At 40.3% G+C, this 22,485-nt stretch overlaps 1 protein-coding gene across 2 annotated transcripts in view; it reads left to right on the top strand.

The window, feature by feature from the left end:
- The first annotated feature begins 9,420 nt into the window (after window positions 1-9,420).
- KCNH5 (potassium voltage-gated channel subfamily H member 5) overlaps window positions 9,421-22,485 on the top strand; it is a 332,682-nt gene continuing 319,617 nt past the window's right edge. The window contains exons 1-2 of one of the 2 annotated variants that reach the window (XM_057541888.1): window positions 9,421-10,224; window positions 14,403-14,477. In XM_057541888.1, the coding sequence (XP_057397871.1) occupies window positions 10,152-10,224; window positions 14,403-14,477 (148 nt within the window). In that variant the 5' untranslated portion in view covers window positions 9,421-10,151. The remainder of the gene's footprint in view (window positions 10,225-14,402; window positions 14,478-22,485) is intronic. The other variant, XM_007192964.2, reaches the window with a different exon arrangement.

Here is a 22,485-nt window from a genome sequence, read left to right as displayed (position 1 = left end):
GTTGTAGGTTTTTCCCTTTCATCACTTTAAATATGTCCTGCTACTCCCTTCTGGCCTGCAATATTTCTGCTGAAAAATCTGCTGATAACTTTATGGGGATTCCCTTGTAGATTATTTGTTGCTTTCCCTTGCTGCTTTTAATATTTTTTCTTTGTATTTAATTTTTGTTAGTTTAATTAATATGTGTCTCAGTGTGTTTCTCCTTGGGTTTATCCTGTATGGGACTCTTTGTGCTTCCTGGACTTGATTGACTATAATCTCTTCAAATATTTTCTCAGACTCTTTCTCTTTCTCTTCTTTTTCTGGGACCCCTATAATTCAAATGTTGGTGTGTTTAATGTTATCCCAGAGGTCTCTGAGACTGTCCTCATTTCTTTTCATTCTTTTTTCTTTATTTTGCTCTTACAGCAGTTATTTCCACCATTCTGTCTTCCAGCTCACTTACCCGTTCTTCTGCCTCAGTTATTCTGCTATTGATTCCTTCTAGTGTATTTTGCATTTCAGTAATTGTGTTGTTCATTACTGTGTGTTTGTTCTTTACTTCTTCTAGGTCCTTGTTAACTATTTCTTGTATCTTAACCCGTGCATCCATTCTATTTCTGAGATCTTGGATCATCTTTACTATCATTACTCTGAATTCTTTTTCAGGTAGATTGCCCATTTCCTCCTCATTGATTTGGTCTTGTGGGTTTCTACCTTGCTCCTTTGTCTGCAACATATTTCTCTGTCATCTCATTTTGCCTAACTTACTGTGTTTATGGTCTCCTTTCTGCAAACTGCAGGGGTGTAGTACCTCTTGCTTCTGTTGTCGGCCCCCTGGTGGGTGAAGTTGGTCCAGGGGCTTGTGTAGGCTTCTGGGTAGGAGGGACTGGTGCCTGTGCTGTGGTTGTTGGAGCTGAGTCTTTTCCCTCTGATGGGCAGGGCCACATCAGGTGGTGTGCTTTGGCATGTCTGTGAGCTTAGTATGACTTTAGGCAGCCTATCTGCTGATGGGTGGGTCTGTGTTCCTATCTTGCTGGTTGTTTAGCATGAGGTGTCCAGCACAGGAGCCTGCAGGCAGTTGGGTGGAGCTGGGTCTTGGTGTTGCGATAGATACTCCCGCAGGCCGGGGAGGGTAGGCGGCCACAACTGGGGTGTGAACAAATTGCCTGTGGCAGCATAGACCAGCAGGCAGTTGCAACAGACTGGGGCATGCTGGCTCTCACTCCAGGCTTATTTTGTACTAGTTCATAATCTCAGAAGAAAAAGTTTCTCTTTCCAGTAGTTTCAATAAAAGTTCTGTGGTTGATGCTCACTGGAAAGTGCTGAGTTGCTTTCAATCTTTGTGTTACACCCTCCTTTGCTGCTGTGATGACCCTGGCCAGAGCCACCTCCTCAGCATGTCTTGCTGCCTCCATGGCCCCAGCACGGGCAGCCAGAAACCCCATTTGTTTTTCTTAAGTCTGAATTATACATTTTTAATCACATGTTATAAGGTTTCCTATTATTATGAGTTTCCCTTTTTCTAGTTCTCTTACCTAGAAAGCTTTCCTCCTTCTCACTGAGGGTACCCATCAAAGGAGACAAATAGAGGCTGATGTCCAGTTCACAATAATCTCACCAGTTGATGTCCTTGCCTTGGATCTATGACTGTCCAAAGAAGACTTCTTTTCTTAATTCTCACAAAGATGCCAAAGTGGCTAGTGGCAGCTCTGGTGAGAAGATAATTAGGATTTCAACTGTATTTGTGATCTTTTCTTTACAACAGTGAGGCAAATGCTACAATAGAAAAAGTATATGGTGGCACTGGAAGAAGACACAGGAAGGGCTCTTTACTAAATCTTGGAGAATCAAAGAAGGCCTTTTGGAGGAAATGATATCTAATCTAGGATCTGAAAGAATATGCTTGGTGATATAGGATGTGGGTAAAGGAAGAAAGAGAGAGCATGGTAAGCACAAGGAACAAAAAGGAGTGTAGGGAGCAAGGAAGTATGAGGATGTGGGGTTGCAGTGGGGAATGGTGAGCATCGAGTCTGGATAAGTAAGCAAAAGTCTGATAGGGAAGGCTAAAGAAAGCCTAGCTAAGGGCTTTGGACTTTTACCTGAGGACAAAGAGGAACTTAGAAGGGTGACATAAATACATTGATGCTTTAAGAGCTTTAGCTACAGTGCAGGGTGAAGAATGAATTGGGTGGAGCTTGGAGATGGAGATGGAGAGGAGTATGGCAGGAAAACAGTGTAAGCAGCAAGACAAGTTTAAATGCCTGTTGCAGTAATCCAAGTGGAAGGTGAGACCCTGCAGTGTTTATTACTGTACCATAACCTAGTCTATCCTGACTGATACAAATTACGAATATGCTTTAGGGACATGAAATTGGGGTAACAATAATTCTCAACCCTCATCTGACCTTGAGCAGTGCCAACGGTGATAGTAAGAAGTGGGCTCTTTAAGAGATCTCTAGATGGTACAATGAAGAGGATTGCCTGCCAGGGGTAGGGATAAAGAAGCATTGAAGTTATTGACTTGACAACTAGGTGGATTGAGGTGGTACACACTAGATGCAGAGAATGCTTGGGCAGGCTGCAAGATGATACACTTGTTTTGGATATGTTGAATTTGGGATCCCTGTGAAATTGCCACATAAAGAGAGTCAGTCAGCACATAGGTAGGCATGTCTAGAGTTACAGGAAAGAGAGCTATATTTTGGAATTCAGAAATTTGTGGATTTCTATATATTCATATCTCTCCTATAAGGATTGGGGACAGCACTTCCTGTTATCAAACACATTAATGTCTATGCAGCAAAATATATCAATATTCACAGCAAGTGGGATAAAGAAAAAGTACAAATAGCTTCATGACAATTCAGGTCAGCCTTTTCTGACAAATGAGTTTGTGACAAATTTATGAAAAAAAAAGTTTAGGATTTCAGAGTTTTCAATTTTAGAAATGTTGATACAAGACTGCCTACCTGTACTATCTCATTTAATTCTTAAATCAACCATATGAGGTGGGGACTATTACTGTTCTCTTTTTACTAATAAAGGAACTCAGGCACACATAGGTTAACTAAAATGCTGAGGTCACACAATCATTATTCAAAACTAGGCAGTCTAAGGCAGGAGAATATTTCAAGTAGACGGGGGTTGGAACAGAGTCAACCATCATAGGCAGGTAAAGTGAAATTAAGAATGAAATTGCCTCACTTGATTTGGCAATTAACAAAAGGTCTTTGGGAAGGCAGTTTAAGGGAAGTAGTGGGGTGGAGGCCAATCCGTGGCGGGTTAAGGAATAGATAGGAGACAAGGAAGTGGAGACACCTACTACAGACTACCCTTCTGAGAAATTGACATGAAGGGATGGGAGAGATGGAACAAAAGCTGGACTGAAAGTTGAGTTAATAAAGCATTCTTAAAGCTTATTAGATGTTGAAGAGAGAGGAATGAGGGGACAGTCAGTAAAGTGAAGTCCCTCCAGAGGCATGTGTTAATAGGATCCAGAGTGCTAGTGGAGGGATGGTGAGGGGAATTGCCTCCTATTTATTGGTGAGCATTAGTAGTGACCACCACCTAGAGTTACTACTGTAAATGAAAGTAGAAGGGGATGAAAAGGGTTATTTACTTAGCAAACACTTACATGGTCCTTGTTACATGCCAGATACTATTTAATAGCTATCGAATAGGATCTCATTTAGTCCTCGTAACAGCCCTACTAAATAGGTCATTTTTAATCCCCATTTTACAGCAAGGGAAACTGAGGCTAAATAACTTGCCCTAGGTTATATGAGTGGCAGGGGCAAGATTAAATTCCAGGCCATCTGGGTCCAGAGTCGAAACACTGAACCTCTATACACTACAACCTCTATTCTGCTTTCTCTCAACTTGGATTCTGGGGTGGGAAGGAGAAGGAGGAAGGTTATAAGTTTAAGTGTGGGACTGTGCAAGCAAAGGAATCAGTCATTTGGATATTTCATTGCTAGAGCAGGGGTAGGGCTCTGGGGGAGGCAGAGAGTGAGATGCGGAAAATAGACTGGGAAGGAGGAAATCTTTGGACTGACACTACTGCTGATGACATCACTCCTGGAGGCCAGGATGGAGAGCAACTTCTGGCTTTCTGTTTTCTTCCTTCCGCCATTTCTCCTTCAGAGCCACCCATTTAGCGTCTGCAGATTACACCTTAGACCTCTGCTGAGGTTAGCCCAGAAACAGAGAGCAGGGTTAGAGAGAAAAATCGTCCCCTTAGAGAGCAGTGGGTGGGCCATTTTCACATAAGGGATCAAACATTGTCAGACTGGACCTATTTTTAAAGCATTTTTGAGAGTTTACACATAACTACAGCTACTGTCAAATAAACTATATCTTAAATCCTCAAAGGAGGATGTGCTTGATAAAAGAATCCTTCAGCAAACCTATAGTAATTACAAACCATCATTTCCTAGTATATCAATTTTCTAACTCTTCACTCTTATCTTGGTTACTATTAAACTGGAACACACCTGCAGCCTCAGCCAGCTTTCCTTCATTTCATAGCAGTGACTTAGGAGTTCACGAACACCTCTGGGTATTGGAACTCTTCGTTCTCACAGACAACACCACTCTAATTACAATACCCCATGACAGAAGAAAAGGACAAACGCTTCTGCTTTAAAATGGAATCTCTGCAAGGAAACAAACAAAAAGAAGCCCTTTGTGTGACACTGAAGCTTTTTGATTCCTGTCTCTCTCACCTGTACGTGCTGTGGCTTGGTTACAACAACTCTGTCTGCAAAACACTTATAAAATGCTGTACTGGCACCTGCTGCAATCTGCCAGCACATTCCTTAGGGCCAGTCAGTACATACGGTGCTGGTGCTGCTCTGTTTTCCTTAACTCTCTGTTGATTAGGAGCTATTGCAAGTGATTACCAGCTGTTGCAAGTGATTCTCGCTAGTGCTGCAAAACCAGTGATGGCAATAGAGATAATTGGATGTTGCTGGTTGTTACCACACTATGCCAACATCAGATTATTTTCTGTTATTTACAAGGAGCTCTCACCACAGGATTAGAAGACCCAGTTCTAGTCATAATGTACCTCTAAAGCACCATGTCATCTTGGATTAGGCACTTCATCTCTCTGGGTCTTGTTTTTTTCTTCTGTAAAATGAAAATTTAAAGTAGAGGATTAAGAAAAGTGTGTAAACCAAGGATTTGACACTTTATAATGACCATTTTTTTTACAATAATTAAAATAATTCCAAAGTTTTAATGCTATGCAGTTATTAAGGACAAAGAAGAAAGGATAAATGTCATTTTAATTAAATCTGCAGATGGAAATAAATGGGGAAGTTCTACTAGTAATTGTGTGACTGTGTCTTAACAGAGTCCAAAAGAGTTTCCTCTTTGGGAAGTGTGAGCTAATACACCCAGAGAAGAGTGATTAGGAACAGGGATATTTATACTAGATGGGAAATGCTGGGAAGCTGAGATTTTATATCAATACCCAGAGGTGAGATGTGGGCAGCTGATGATGTGCAAAAGAACATGTAGATTTGAGATATCTCCTGTTAATGGTGATGATGGATTCATCATATGTTAGAAGTCTAGGATAGCAGTCTATGAAATATATATGTTTATTTTTATACATATTTATATATATTTTATTTTAATTTTAAATACATATAAAATCAGCCTGCTTGTTCACCATTTCATTCTGGGAATGGCTGATTAGTCATGGTCTGTACCGTAGCCTAGTCGACATAAACACAGGTCACACAAGACCCACCAGAGGAGAGGCAAAATCCAATTGTGTGTCTAAGCTCAGGTTTCGAGTTCCCCTTCCCCTTGAGGCAGGAGATAGGTGGGCTCCAGGCTAGACATTTACAACTGGCCTCCTGTTCACACTTCCTGGGGTGAGAAGAAGATGGGCTCCAGGCCGGACGTTCATTACCAGCCCTGTGTTTACATTTCCCGAAGCAAGAGACAAACGGGCTCCAGAACTACATATTTATGACTGGACTCCTGTCTATATTTCGAGATCTGCACCTTGATATAGAAACCAGCAACAGAAATAGGGTAAATAACCGGACATTGGACATTTTTATGGCAGGGACAGAGTGGGACTAAACCCTGTTAAAAAGTCAAGAGGTCATACATTTCCCATCCTTGGGGCAAGGGAAACATTGCACATATGCAGAAAGGCTCCTTGGGGGTCAAAAAGGGCCCATAATATGTGATGCTAAGGCCATCCCATAGGCCTCCGGGCTGTAATCCATCTTGGAAAAAAGTTGCTCATGCATGTTGGGGAGGGTCCTAGGGCAGGGCAGGTGTGGAAAAAGAAACCAGATAATTGGCCAAAGGTAAACAAAGATCTGGAAGAACTGCGGTATATAGATGACTTAACCACTTCTTTACTGCGCTCCTCCTCATTAGGGAGGACGCCCACCCCCTTTCTCTCCAGGTGTGCATCTCTGCCTTGCTTTTGTCTTAACTAAACAAACTGTTTCTCTGTGTGCTCTCCCACTTGCTGTTGTGCTGTGTCTTTAATAATAAACTTTGTACCTGTTTTTTTTTTAACATCTTTATTGAAGTATAATTGCTTTACAATGGTGTGTTAGTTTCTGCTTTATACCAAAGTGAATCAGTTATACATATACATATATCCCCATATCTCTTCCCTCTTGCATCTCCCTCCCTCCCACCCTCCCTATCCCACCCCTCTAGGTGGTCACAAAGCACTGAGCTGATCTCCCTGTGCTATGTGGCTGCTTCCCACTAGCTATCTATTTTACATTTGGTAGTGTATGTATGTCCATGCCACTCTCTCACTTCGTCCCAGCTTACCCTTTCCCCCTCCCCATATCCTCAAGTCCATTCTCTAGTAGGTCTGCGTCTTTATTGCCGTCTTGCCCCTAGGTTCTTCATGACCATTTTTTTTTTTTTTTAGAGTCCATATATGTGTTAGCATACGGTATTTGTTTTTCTCTTTCTGACTTACTTCACTCTGTATGACAGACTCTAGGTCCATCCACCTCACTACAAATAACTCAATTTCGTTTCTTTTTATGGCTGAGTAATATTCCATTGTATATATGTGCCACATCTTCTTTATCCATTCATCTGTCGATGGACACTTAGGTTGCTTCCATGTCCTGGCTATTGTAAATAGAGCTGCAATGAACATTTTGGTACATGACTCTTTTTGAATTATGGTTTTCTCAGGGTATATGCCCAGTAGTGGGGTTGCTGGGTCGTATGGTAGTTCTATTTTTAGTTTTTTAAGGAACCTCCATACTGTTCTCCGTAGTGGCTGTATCAATTTACATTCCCACCAACAGTGCAAGAGTGTTCCCTTTTCTCCACACCTTCTCCAGCATTTATTGTTTGTAGATTTTTTGATGATGGCCATTCTGACCGTTGTGAGATGGTATCTCATTGTAGTTTTGATTTGCATTTCTCTAATGATTAATGATGTTGAGCATTCTTTCATGTGTTTGTTGGCAATCTGTACATCTTCTTTGGAGAAATGTCTAAGTCTTCTGCCCATTTTTGGATTGGGTTGTTTGTTTTTTGATATTGAGCTGCATGTAACTGTTTTTACAGTTTTTGCCTCTGTGAGAAATGCATTTTTCACTGGGGGCAAGAGCCAGGGGGTGTGGTGGCTAGGATTCCTGGTTTTCATCCAGGCTACCCAGGTTCAATTCCTGGGCAGGGAATTAAGATCTCGCTTCACACCACCACTCACCGCTGCCTGTCCGAGATCACCCTTGTACACACCCGGTCAACTGCAGGAACGGAGCTGTAACCTCAGCCACATCTCTGACTCCTGTCATGGCAGGCCAACCACAAGGATCCAATCTGTGCCTGAGTCCCTTGTTATTTAACTAAAGACACCCCAACGTATTTAGAAGGCAGTCTATCTGTAGGGAAATAAACTTGCACCACCAGCCGTGCTTGGGGTAGAAAGCAAGGCTAGACTAATGTTATTCTACCGAGTCTCTTGATTTTGTGCGGAAAGAATCCTAGCAGAGCAAACTGCTCTTTACCTCGCATCAACCTTCTGGGTTTGCTCAGCCGCCCAAGCACTGCAGGAACGGGTGGAAATTTCAGAGGAGAGGGAGAAAAGGATCCTAAGATAAAGCCTGGATTCTGGCTGTGTATTTATGTGTCTCTCAGCTACAGGCAAAGGCCCTTACACTTCAGCTCTGGAGAGGCGGTGATGGTAACCTGAGGCCAGTGATTGGTAATCTAGGGGTTTAGGCGAGACACCGCCCCCACTCCCCCATCCCCCTTCCTCCCTGCCCAGGGTAGGAGCCGAGCAGGAGTTGTTTTCTCTGACCCCTGCCGGGGAGATTCCCGCTGTCTCCGGGTAACCTAGCCTTGACCTTTCCTAACAGGGGTTATCTAGCATATTCTTATCTAGCAAAAGGGGACGCCCCCATCCAACTTTCCTTTCGCCTTCCTACCTAACACTTTGCCTCGCCACGAACCTCTGACCTGGCCGCAGCGCACTTTCTGTCCTCACTCCTTGACCCTGTTTATGCATTCGTCCTTTCTAGACAGGCCCAGGCGAAGCCTCTGGAGGGGAATCCGTAGATCAGTTCTTCTCAAACTTGAGCGGGCATAATATTTATCCGGAGGGCTTGTTAAAACATTGTTGGCCCTCGCTCCCAGAGTTCCCGGTTTCCTAGCCCTTGGATAGAGCCTGATAATTTGCATTTTTAACAAGTTCTTAGGAGATGCCGCCAGTCCGGGACCACTTTGAGAACCACCGCCTTAGATAAAAGAAGGTGCCGGTGCCGCGGCGTGAGTTCCTCCATTTCTTTCCATCTCTTTCCCCGGTCCCTTCGCACTTACGCTATTTTCCCTTCTCCGTCATAGACTCTGGCTTTTGGACTCTGTTTCTAGCGGTTCCGCTCCTGTCGCCGGTTCCGAGCGTTGTTAGAGAAAATTCCTGCCCACACTCCCCAGTCCTGTGCAACGTCGCCCCCCCCCCCCCCGCCTTTACTGTTTTTCCACAGCAAACGCTGCCCGCTGCACTCTCCCTCTCTCGGGTGTGAATTATTCACTCTCTTCCCTTACTCCTTGCATTAAGTGCAACCCTTCCCGCAACTTAGCGGTGGCTGGGCTCGCTGCTCGCCTGTGCGCTCCGCAGCGCTGGGAAGCGTCCCTGTACTGCCGCCACGCTCCTCCGCGCGCCAGACCCAGCCTGGGGCGCCCGGGCCATTCCCGCTCCTGCTCTGCGCTCAGACCCTATCTGGCTCGGGCTCCAAGGTGTGGGGCAGGGCGGCTGCTGAAATCGCCTCTGTTGAGCTTCGGGCGCCGAAGCCCAGAGGGGGGCGGTAGCAGCGTCAGGTGGCTGCTCTGCGTCCCCGCGCGCCGCTCAGTCAGTCCCTGCTGCGCGCTCAGCCCGGACTGGAGCGGGAGATGATCAACACCTCCGCCCCGGCAGCTGTGTCCCCGGGAGCAGCCGGGACTCGGGACCTTGGCAGGAGAAACTGAGATGTGACCCCCTCCGACTGCCCATTGCCCTCTTTGGCATCCTGCCTGCTTCTCCCACTTCCTCTCCCACTCCACGGCCCCACTGGACAGCGAGCGTTTGCCTCGATCTCCGGGGAGAGAGGAGCGGCCACCAGGCGCACAGCCGGGCAGAAGTTGGGCTCAGCTGGGCAGCGCTGATCCGGCTGCGCCAGTGGGGTAGGCTAGGAAGTGGGAGAGGAGGGCGCAGTAGAGGATCTGGGAGATAGGGCTTTGAGTGGGCTTTTCCTGCTCCCCCGGCCCCGGGGTCGGGGCAGGGGGAGAAATGCTGAGCCAGCGCCTAGGTGATCGCCGCCGCGACAGCAGCCTCAGCAACAGCTTCAGCATCAGCACCGGCGGGACAGCGACAGCGGGGGCGGCGCAGGCGCACTGTGCCCCGCGGAGCCTGCAGTTCCCGAGCCCCGTGTGCGGCACCGCCACAGTCTGGGCAGCGGCGGCCGGGGGAGCGCTACTACCATGAACTGCCTGGTCCTCCTCCCCAGAGCTGCTCATCCGGGTCGGGCTGGAGACACAGTCAGGGGACCCCGTCGCCGCCGCCGCGCCCCCTCTTCTTTCGGCTCGATCTTCTCTTCCACCTTTTCCTCTTCTTCCTCCACCTTCTCTTCCTGCGTTCCCCCCTCCCCCGCCGCGGATCCTGGCCGCTGCTCTCCAGACCCAGGATGCCGGGGGGCAAGAGAGGGCTGGTGGCACCACAGAACACATTTTTGGAGAACATCGTCAGGCGCTCCAGCGGTAAGAAGAGTTGCAGTCAGAACACCCCTCCACCTCCATCCTGCGCACCCACGCCCCCCATCCTCCCCGTCCCATCCCTCTCCCAAGGCGGGAGGGGGACGCAGACCGCCCTACCTGGCGGCTGCAGTTACAAGATGGACCTGATTTTAGGTGGGAGTGGGAATGAGGTGGCCGAGGAAAGTTAGTTGCATCCCCTCCCCAAGACGTACTCTCCCCCCTCCCACCTGTCCAGAGCCCAGAACCGCAGGAAGCCAAGGGGGAGCAGCGGCTAGGGTGTAGGTACATCTGGAGAACAGAGTTGAGTTTCGCTTTGTTGAGGGATATCTTTTTTGTTCATCGTTTCCCCACATTTTTAAACAAGTAGGCTGAAGAGACTGATCAAATTCTTAGAGTTAATCTCAGTGGAAGGGTTCCTTCAAGTTGGGAATGGCTGTGAAAGTGGCTACTTAAGATTTAGTCTCTGGAATGGCTTTCAGGCCCAACGGGCACCGCTGAAAGGAGCCTTGTGTATGAGAGGGTAGTTGGAGTTGAACCTAAGAAAGAGAGTCAGTTCTGGAAAAATGGGAAGGCAATTATTATGGTCAAATTTGTGTTTAAAGTTTTTTTTTTTTTTATTTTGCATTGGTCTGTATTGATCTATATGATATATTTGATTTGACTTAAACAGGAGAAATGTAGAAGGGAAGCAATATCTACTGTGCTTTTAAAGTAACTAGAGAAAGAATTTTAAAAATGCCATTCTACCTTGCTATTGATGTTAGGGTTTTCTTGCCTTAAAGTGTCTTTGAATTGCCATCCATTTATGCATTCATTTCCTCTAAGATATCGAAATGGGGATGGTTATATATTTCACATTTTAGGACCTTATAAACTTTGCATTTTATTGAAATATACATTTTCTACTTGCTTTCAAATCTTTTATATAATTTTCAATTTTACAAGCAAGATATGTAAAATATCCTTTAAAGTTTTTTGTTTTTTGTTTTTTTCCTTCAGAGGCCTATTATTATATTTTGAGATCCTTTGCTTGGAGAATTATGAGAAAGACATTTCTGCATATTGATTACAGTAGATTTTGGACCAAAGCAATGGAAATACTCTATGCAATTCCATAATCATTGTTTATTCATTCATTCATTCATTCATTCAATGAAACAATATTTATTTGGGTGCCTTATACAAGAGACACTCTGTGGGGTCCTTCGGATAAAAAAATGATTAAGACACTTCTGCTCTCAAAAAGCTCCCTCCTTAGTGGCAAGACAGAGGCACACTCAAATGATAATAAATAATTAAATACAATTATGCTCTTCCTGAATTGGTAGATTAGGTTATATTAATTCTTAGGATATGATCTCTTCTAAAACTAGGCTTGCAAATATTTCCCCTGATTTAGGGACTATATGTTAAGTGTCCCAAGGTATTTTTCATCAATCTCTGACATGGTATTTGGTTTTCATTTGAGGCTTTTGACTTTATTTCTTCGCATTTGGTCAATGCCTGATACTATACAAGTCTTGAACAGACTTTTTTGGGTTCCAAAAAAAAAAAATAGCTAATAGGCCTGGTTTAGTGTATAAAAAAAAAAAAAACTATAATACTTTTAGCCATTCCAGTGTGATTTCAAATGTGTGTTTGATTTTTTATGATAATATAAAATATAAATTCCTCATGGTAGCCAATGTCTATGTTTATACATTACTTTCTTATATTAATATTGTACAGAAACCTAGAGTACAAGGAGATATTACTGTTAAAACAACCAGTTTGGGAAATTTAAAGGTTATTGGAATTAGCTATTTAAGGTATATCAGTCTGTTTTTCAGCTTTCTCATCCTCTTGGGTTATTTCAACTCCATGCAATTTGGTCTGTGAGAGGACTTTTCAGAGAAGGCCTTAAAGAATAAAATCTGGAGGCTCTCTATTGCTCTGCGTGGTAACCAGAAAGTAGATGAGAATTCCTTGGCTGAAGTTTACTCATATAGCATCTTTGGGTGAAATTTCTCATACAGACCGGAACTATGAGCCAGTTTTTAGAATATCTTTTATTTCTGATATACCATGAAATTAAGACTTACCTTATGTGGCTTAGAAAGAGCTGCTTCCATTGCCTCCATTTTAAATCTACCATCCAAGTCAATGAATGTTTTATCTTTTTTACACTTCATGTTATAATTGCTTCACTGGTTTAATGTTTCTTTCCATGGATAGCACCAAGTACAAATGAAAATTTATCTGTTTTTGCATTTTAAATATCACCTCTAATTGCTTATGGCTAACTTTTAATACCACTACTCAAAACCTCTGAGCTTTGTTTGAAATGTGTTAGATATTTGAGGAAAGTATATGAGCATGTGTATATAATCAATAAAAGAAAGTCTCAGTGCCGCTTGTACAGGAAGAACCTCAGAAACTGAGAATTACAGTATTAAATTTCTCTACACATTTATGTGCGAGTATCCCACACTTGTTGCCATTTCTATATGATTTGGCAGAGAAATAGAAAAATTCATTCTGAGAAATTGTTTGAGATTAACAGAAAATTCCCTTCAGGGTTCTCACAGATGGATTGAGTTTGTCACCGTGAAGATTTCATTATTCATTAACTTAACAACTTTGAAAGTGAAGTATTGGCAGAGCTTTAGTGGAAAAGAAAAGAGGCAGCACTCCTAATCTAGCTAAGAATTGAAGAAAGATGGGTTACTTTTACCCCATGAAGTGCTTCTTTTTCTGATACAACATCATTTTCTTCTTATGAAAATATCAGATCTTTTAGTGAGAGTCGGAGTAGAAGCATATCTAGAGATACACACAGATAAACATACAGACAGGTATCTACCCAGACACAAAGGTAGATGCAGAGGAAGAAAACTCTCTCTCTGTCTCACCACATAGAAAGAGCAAAAGAGAGATGTAAAAAGTAGCAGAAATACAGGGAGAGAGGGAAGGAGAGAGAGGGAGGGAAGGAGCATGGGAGGGAGAGGGAGGGGGAGAGAGAGAGAGGGAGAAAAGGAGGGATACTAGATATGAAAGGGCAATGGACACGAAGAGAAAAGGTCAAGTTTTATTTGTCCACGGTGATCATTAATGAGCTGAAATCTCTGCCAATTAGAAATCTATCAGAAAACTTCTTGATGGAGGAAAAAAAGAGCAAGAAGTGTGGTATATTTGGGTATAGCTTTTAAACATGAGGATGTTCTAATAAAGTTCCAAACTCCTCAGTTGCAATTTCCCAGAATAACAGTGCTGTATTCTTTGCCTTAGAGTAGCACTGTAGCCTATTTGCTGTTATTTTACACCTCTTGAGACTGGCTTTTTATTTTCCTTGTTTAGTTGACAGAGTCTGTTATGGGAAAGCATTTCAAATTGTCACTGGTGATTCAAAGTCTATAAAATAAAATAATGAGGGCCATTGAGTAGGATGGATACAAACATATTTTATAGCCAAATCCCAAAATAGTAGAAGTAGGGAATTCCTCTCTTTAGTTTTAAGATAAAAGATAAGATCATTTTTAGACAAATAAAAGGAATTACAATCATTCTTAACATGTGATTCTAGTAGGTATAGGGTACACATTATTACTCCAAGAAATTGTAAAGGTCAAAAGCATAAATGCAATAGCAAGGTTTAGATACATTTTTGGCCAGTAGAATCAAAATATGTTGCTAGGAAGGGAAAGTTTGGGAACCATGTGGTGAGTTCATTACCTGTGTGCAGTGTCTCATAGAAGGCCCCCGTCCAAAATGCCGACTGACTGAATCTGTGTCTGGAACATTATCAGGCCATCTTCCCTTATTTAAACCTTGCATAGTATTTATGCGAGCTATTCACCAATATATTTTGGGCCGTAGGGAGCAGTACACTTATGGGTAGAAGGTAGGTACCTGAAAGAAAGCAACAGTTTTTTAAGACTTTTAGGTGGAATTTTAGATTAAAACAAAACAAAACAAAACATTTCCAAGGCCTTCAATCTGATTATTGCTTTGGGCAGTACATTTTATATATATGTTGTCTTTGATTCCTTAACAAATAGGCAGAAATGATTAGTTTGGGTGACAGTAAACCTGGTTGCCATCTCGAAAATTTTTAACTATAAAAATAATGTCTTTTAAATTAGAATTTACTGTTCTTTAATATTTTAAACATTATGAAAAACTAGAAATGTTTTTCTCTTTAGAGAAAAAAGGGGCCCAGGAAAGAAGAAAACAGAAAAGGCAGTATTTTATGAACCACTTAACCTTCAAGAGAAGAAGTTGAGTATACTCAGTTTTTCATTTTGCCTGAAATACCTGGTTGCACAAGCACTTTCTTTACTCAGTGCTCTTACCTATAGGAAAATCCAAAATCATTTTTGTGCTATAATTAATATTTGTAAAAACTAAGATCTTAAATGAGAACCTATGGGAGGGGAAATAAGAGAACTCGTGATTTAAAAACAAAATAGAAAAGAAATAATAACTCATAATTCTCATCCAATTAAAAAAATTGTGGAAGACAAATGGATTATTGTGGGGTTTTTTGGTATAGAGTACTTGATAGTTTTTCTTGAAAGATCTAAAATACTATTCAGGAAATGTTGATAAAACCACTTAGAGTTTTTGAAGCTTTGGTTTACCCAGGTCTTATAATGTATCACTTTTACCTTTAAAATATCATAGAGATTGAAATTATACTGACCACTTCCTAAATTATATTTATAAGTAAGCCAGAGGATTGTCCCTTGCTTTAGAGTACACACTGCCTTGTATAACAAATGCAGTACTTTGTTGACTAGAGAGTTGCTTGTCCCAGGACATTCTTGTGTTCATTAGAAATTGCTCTGTTTGTTTATCTTTTGCTTGATTCCAGAAGTAGAGTATATAAGAAATCCACGTGCCTGGCCATCTGTCAACTGCCCTACTAAAAGAAACATAAAGCAGTATTTTTGTTAATAGAAGGGAGTGGCTATGATTGTTTTAACTGATGGTGACTGAGTACATTTCTATAAAGGAGTCTTTTAGTTTAGTCAATATTTATCTTTTACTTTCATTGTTAAAAACAGCTGCTTGGTAGCATGGAGGAACAACGCTTCCACCTTCTCTCCAGTGTCTGGTCTAGGAAAAGTTGTACTGTTCTCCAGAGCGCTGTAGTTAAGATTCACCACAAGAGGGCACTATAGGTCCTGCCACAGGTGAACTAAGTAGTTAATATCTTTTCTGTCCTTTTCCTCAAGTTTGATTGGGGGTTAAAATCAACGCAGTTAGTTCTTACTCTTGGCAGAAAATATCTAAAACACAAGACATATAGGAAAGTGAAATGAAGAAAGGAATTGCAATCTTATATTAGTTAATGGTGACCTACGTTTTGTGACTGAATGTGATATTAGTAAAAGCAGTTTATGGAAACAAATTCAAATAAATTTTAGACTAGTAGAGTATTTACTTTAGAAGATGAACAAAATTTTATTGTAATAAATCACCTCAGTGTGGTGATAATATGTATGAAATATAAAGTTTTGCAGAATAATAATGTATAATGTTCATACTAGAAGGATGAATATATTTTCTATTTCAACAAAAATTTTCCTCATCAGATGTCTTGATATAATTTTGATCAAGTTGGTGAAGTAGAATCAGTTCATGACAGTGCTTTGATCTTATTAAAAGGTAGTTTACAGATTTACAGTTACTTACCTAGGGTATTATATGATTCTAGTATTTTGATGTTATCCAAACTTTAAAAATAAAATACAGAGCTAAAGTAAATATTCTTCAAAGTTCTTCAAATTTATTAAACTCTCAAAAAAATATGATTGGAGACATATTACTTTAGGAGGTTCTATTTCCTGTCAGTCATCAAGTCTGAATCTTGGTTTTAGGGATTTTTTTCTTTTTGGTAGGGTTAGAAACCATATTTTGAGAGATGCTCTGAAATGTCCCAAACAAAATCATTTTTAATGGGAAAAATTAAAATATGCCATATAGTACTTCTATGAAGAACAGAGATACATAGTGTAATCAAATGAACATGAATAACAAGTCACAAAACCAGTGGTAATTATTGTTGTGGAAATTGAGGTCAAAGAAAGTAGTCTTGATGTGCTGTAAGAAATGGACATTTGTAAAATATTTTTCTTTACTCATAGAATTTTTAAAACTCCAGTCATGTTCTCACCACACACACAATAAAAGAAAACACTAGCTATGTGAGATGATGGACATGTTAATTAGCTTGATTGTATACGTATATCAAACCATCAAGTTGTACAGTTTAAATATATACAATTTTTATTTGTCAGTTATACCTCAACAAGGCTGAAAAAAAAATCCTTAGTGTGTTCCACTAAATACCCTAGCTTAATAATGTATGATATAACTCCTCTTCATTATTGAAGAATGACTAAAAAGAGTAATTTAAATATTCTCATTTTATATAATATAGAAGTTTTAATATTGGAAAGGCTTGGTCTTGAAAGATACTTGATCAAATGAGGGCTGTGACAATATTGTCACATATATCAGTGTGTTAGATGTTATTTTAGTGTTTGGTTGTTTATGGATACTGTTACTAATACAGAGAAATATTTGTGTACATTCTAGATAGTAGTTTTGTGATATGTTGAGTTTTCACATGGGAAAAGATAGGAAAAGTAAATAAAAAGTGAAATAGTTTATAAAGGAAGAGTGGTTGCAAAGCTGCTTGAAATTTTATTGAAATGGATTTCTTTCTTTCTTGGGTATGGTCCCATCAGAGAAGCATAAGTACAAAGTCCTATTGATTTCACAAGTTATATGATTTGAGATATGAGCTTAGGTGCACAATCAGTTTCTAGAGGTAATGACATGTAACTGGGAAGTTGTGGAAGTGTTGGTATGTGGACTAAGCTTCTTGAGGATATGGGTTATACCTTACACATGCACATAGCACTAAGTACTAGTTGAATAAATGTTTTTTTGCTGTTGCCTCCTAAATTAACCAAGTCTAGAATTGATTTTTTTCTGAAACACTGCTGATGAAATCTATTAAGTAAGCTTGTATCAGTAATTGTATAGTTTAAAATATTTAGGTAACTAACGTGTATATCTGAAAATGGAAATCATATTGTACAGGGAAAATCAGATGGGACTCATGAGAGCATGAGAGGTGGATGTGTATGTGATCTCACACTCATCTCTTATTCCAACTTGATGTACAGCTGAAATATTTCCTATCATTTTTGTTCTAATCTCCAAGGGCTTAAAAGATAGACTTTTATACAGGAAATAACTGTTTAGAAATTTGTTGATCCTAATTATTGTTTTAAAAACAATTTTGCAGTTAGGAGTTATTGATGGTTAAGTTTTATCCTTGGGAATTGATCTGTACCAGTTTATGTATCTTCTGAGTGAGTTCTGCCTTGAGAAGCAGCTTGCAGTCCTGTGCACTATCCAGAGGAAGAGGCAGAATAGATTTTGGCTTTTTAGAGACTGCATGGCCAGCCTCAGATCACCAAGTTTAACTGAAAATCAAGCAACTCACTTAGATTGAGGGCAAATTTCATCTTTATCCTGATCTTTTCTGTAAGCCTTTTCTGTCTGCTGGCATATTTTTGATTTGGGACAAATTATAGCACAATGAGTTTATTTTCATATATTTATGGCATTGAGAGAATAGAGGAATTTTTCAATGAGGGCTAAATAATCCCAGAATAAACTCCCCTAAAAATAACTCCCATCCTTCTGCTTGATGTTCATACTGTTTCTAGTTAATCATTCACTAATTCAACATATATTGTTGAGTGCCCACTATGTGCTAGGCTCTGATATAAGCACTGGGGATGCACATTGAACACAATGATACAAATAACATTTCTCCTATTTTTTTTTCTTTCTGTGAGGGGCAGTGTGCACACTGGTTAGGCACCATAGGTTCTGGAGGCTCGCGTTAAAGTCCTGGCTCTGATGCTTTTTAGCTCTGTGACTTATCTATACCTAGTTTTCTCCTTTGCAAAATGCAAGTAATAAAAGTGCCTAGCTTACGGTGTTGGAGTGAGGATTAAATGAGGAAATACAAGCAAAGTGCTGAGAACAGTGTCTGGCACATAACAAGCACCGTATCAGTATCAGTGTGGTTAGTTATTGTTATTAGTTAGATGTTTAAAACTTTGAATGCACCTTCTGTAGTTGATGCCTTTAATTCTTGGTCACCATTTCCTTTTGCACCTCTTTTCAATGGATTTCTGTGTAAAACGTAATGTTGAAACTTCTAGAAGTTTACAGGTGAGCATTCTTCTTGTGAATCCAAAAACCTTTTATTTGTCCATATTTTTCTGGCTCTGTAAGATTTAAGACTCTGCTCCCCTACCCTCTCCACATGAGTTCGTCTTTTGGCTTTCATGACTTTTCACTTTCTCCTGCCCTTTTCCCTTTCTTTTTCTATACCCTTTCTATTCCTTTTCTATCTCCTTTCCCCTCCCCTCTCCTCCTCTTCCCTCTCCTGAAGGATGGTTGTCATTCAGGTTCAACCTTCAGCTGTCTTTCTTACATCTTTATCCTCCTTTTCAGAGCAAGTTTGTCCTCGGTCATAATTTAAAATGTATCCTTTCTGTTCTCCAGTCCTGTATTTCCAGTGGCCTATAGAATTTCTCTTGTACACCTCACAAGTTATCTAAAACTCATTGTGGCCAGAGAATTGAATTTATCATTGGTTTTGGCTTCAAATAGACTTACTTTTTTGGTATTTCCCCATTTCTGTCAAAGGTGTCTTTACTATTTTAATCTTTTAGTCTAGAAATCTTAGGGTCATTTCTGGCTTCCCACTCAGTGTAATATTAGTCTTACTTGCTAACCAGATTACTGATCCCTAGAGGTAAGAATTTTGCCAAGTAGTTTTTTCTTACCCTTTATAAGCGCAGTGTGCCGAGTGAGTGATTCCTGCCTGTTCACTCTACTGACTCAGGGCATGAAACATGTCCATTACCGATATCATATACAGCCAATGTGTATAAGTGTGATGGACCAAAGGAGGAGTTACAGGTTGAAAGAAGAGTTGCCTCACTACTGGGCCCAGAAACAAAAGATGTCCTCTGAGAGTGAGGAATGAAAGGTGTGATACATTCTCCTTGTTCGTTCCCAAGCAGGCTCTTTTTCCACTAGAGCAACCACTGTCAAGGTAACTGGTCATCTTTCTGGAACTCTGTGGGGCAGAGAACAGTGCTCTGAACAGAGCAAAGGCATTTCCATCTTGTCTTGACACAGACTTCCATCATGACTCTAGCCATTACTCTTGGTGACATCCCAGGGCTCTACAGGATTATAGTAACTACCTTGTGGGTTTGCTGGGAAGATTCAGCAAACCCACAAATGTAGCGGATCTTGCACTGTGCCTCATCATAGCAAGGGCTTAATAAATGTTCACCTGTTCCTATTTTCTCTGAGGTAGGGGAGATTTACTTTTCTTTTTTTTAACCTGAAGAAAGGAAAGTATTAAATAGTTAAGGCTTTCCTAAGTCTTAAACTGGTGGATCTGAGATTAAAGGCATTTGGATTCACTTTACCAAGGGCTTACTTATTTGGAGAAAAAAACCAAAACCAAAACAAACAAATAAACACCACTTTTTCCCCCAACAAAAAAACTACTCCTTACAGTCAAAGAAACATCAGTTCTTTTTACCTCAGTAATTGGCAGTGCTTGGAGAAGCTGAAGAAGAAGGCAGAAATTCAGCCTCTTTTTGTAACTGGCTCAGTGAAATCCGGCCAAAGGAGAGAAATGAATTGAATTTGTGATCTGTATCTTTCCCTTGAACAATTAGCTCCTAATGCATAGATAGTAGAAATTAAAAAAAAAAAAAAAAGACAAAGCTTTAGAAAATTAATCTGATTGTAAATGCATTCAGAAAAGCCTCACTTCTACTTTTTCTACCAGGTGTGGAGCTTAGACTAGTCTTTTAATTGAAATTCTCCATTAGTTATCTTGCTATTAGTGTTTGATTGCCTTAAAAGGTTAACTTCAAAGAAAATAGAATCCCTTTAGAACAGCTGTAGTTCATTTGCAAAAACAAGGTTTGCTTATTTGCAGGATTGAAAAATGATGCTTATATGGAAATATGTTAATATAAATGTTTCAGACATTACATGAAATTTCTAAAAATCTTATATTTGTATTTGTATGGAAATATGTATGGAAAAAAAATGATGCTTAAACATTAAAAATGTAAAACTTTATTCCCCCTGACAAACATATCTTGACTGATTTAGCTTTTATCCAAGATTATATAACTAGCGAATGTTTTAAGTCCTTAGGTATTTTAAGAAATGTCATTGTAATGAAATTCAGTAAAAATTTGTTCTTATCAACAGCAGGGTGAAGGTTTTCTGTTGTACTCTGAGACTACGAATCTCATAGGCCATTATTGCAGTTATCTTTTACTTTTAATGATTCTGACGAGTATACTTTTTAGAAACACATCTTTCATGAACAAAACACCAGTGATTAAAAGTAGAAACTTTGAATTGTTGAACATTTTTTTGTGTGTAGAAATATTTTCTATAACAAAATTGCTATTATTCCTACCATTAGAATTTCAGGAATATAAGTTAAAGTATCTCATGAATTCTGAACCACTTTGGCTAGATGGAAAAATGATGAATTTAATGCCATCAAAGAAACACAGAAACTTAAAAATGTACCTTTGATCTTGAAGGAGATGAAAAGTGAAGGCATATTTTTATCTTTGATGACAGCTGAACAAGTTTGAATAAATTAACAGATATTTTTTGCATATTTCCAACTCCCACAGTGATGGTCTGCTTAATGTTGCCAATTATTACTATATAATAGTTTCATTGTGGAATGAGACAGGTACAAAGTGTATGTGTCTACACACACACACACACACACACACACACACACACATTTCCTTGATATAGAACTGTAGGATAAAGGTGTATTTGTAAGGACATGAAACATACCAGTTTTATATTCTGTTATTGACATAGTAGAAGTGGATAATGAACCTACCAGAAATCAACATTGTGGATGTGGGCATGACATATAAATTATTTATGCTTTTGTTTAGCCATCTGTGCCAGGATTTTATTTAACCCAAATAAAAATGTGCTGTATGTGCTTCAGGGATTGTTCTGCTGTTACTGTTCTCTGAAACTTAAATATATCTATAGATATCACTCACCCACTTAAGACAAGTTTAAAAAGTAATATATGCTCCATGACTTAAATTCACAAGTTTCCAGAGTTCAGGGAAATCTGTGTCGGAACACCTAATTTTAATTTTTTTACAGAATTGTCAGTTCTTTGAAGAAAAATACCTAGCATAATTCTTATCTATATTCTTGACAATGTCTACCATTGCTCTAGTAATTGTTTATTGGCCGTATGACTTTAAATAGGAATAAGAATTTTTATATTTGATCATTCAACAAACTTTTGTAGGTATACAGTGATGAACCAACAGACATCGTCCCTGCCCTCATGGAACTTGGAGTCTGGTGGGAAGATAGGTGTTCAACAAACCCAAACAAAATATAAATTACAGACTGTGGTAAGCACTTTGAAGGAAAAAGGGAGGGTGCTGTGATCAAGTGTAACAGAAACTAATTTTGATTGGGAGATGGTGTCAGGGAAGACATTTCTAGGGAAGTAGTGTTGAACTGAGGCCTAAAGTAAGAGGTAACTAGATGATGAGTGGGCAGAAGAATATTTCAGGCAAAGAGAAAACATGTGAACCGTCCTAAGGAGGAAGGAGAAAATGAGTGGCTAAGTTTGTGAAGCTTAAAAGCCAGTGTAGTTGGATTGCAGTGGGCAAAAAAAGAGGAAGGCGGGAAACAAGGATGGAGAGACAGAGACTTGACTATTCCGGGTAAGGCTTTTGCATTGTATTCCAAGTGCAGTGGACAGATCTCCTGGCCACAGGGGTCACTTGCTGTATAACAGCAAGTTGGGTTGGAGGGAGGAACAGTGACAGTAGGGGACCAGCCAGGAGACTGTTGCAATTGTCCAGGCAAGAGATGATGGTGGGTTGGCCTGGGAAGTAACAGTAGAGAAGGAGAGAAGTGCGGATGCCTCTGCTGGTAGAATTATTAGGGTTTAGTGTTGAACTGGATGGCATGAATGAAGAGGTGTGAAGGATGGCTTTCAGGGTTTTGGCTCAAGCATCGGGCATAGAGAGAGGTAAGGATGGAGATGAAGAAAACTGAGATGGAGAAAACTGGGAGATTGCCAGGTTTGTAGTGAAGCTCTAGAGATTACCTGCATTATCACTTTGTTATCTAGCTCCCTTTTCA

This window comes from Balaenoptera acutorostrata, chromosome 3 (genome assembly GCF_949987535.1).
Source record: "Balaenoptera acutorostrata chromosome 3, mBalAcu1.1, whole genome shotgun sequence".
Lineage (NCBI taxonomy): Eukaryota > Metazoa > Chordata > Mammalia > Artiodactyla > Balaenopteridae > Balaenoptera > Balaenoptera acutorostrata.
This window is presented reverse-complemented; position numbering and strand designations above follow the sequence as displayed.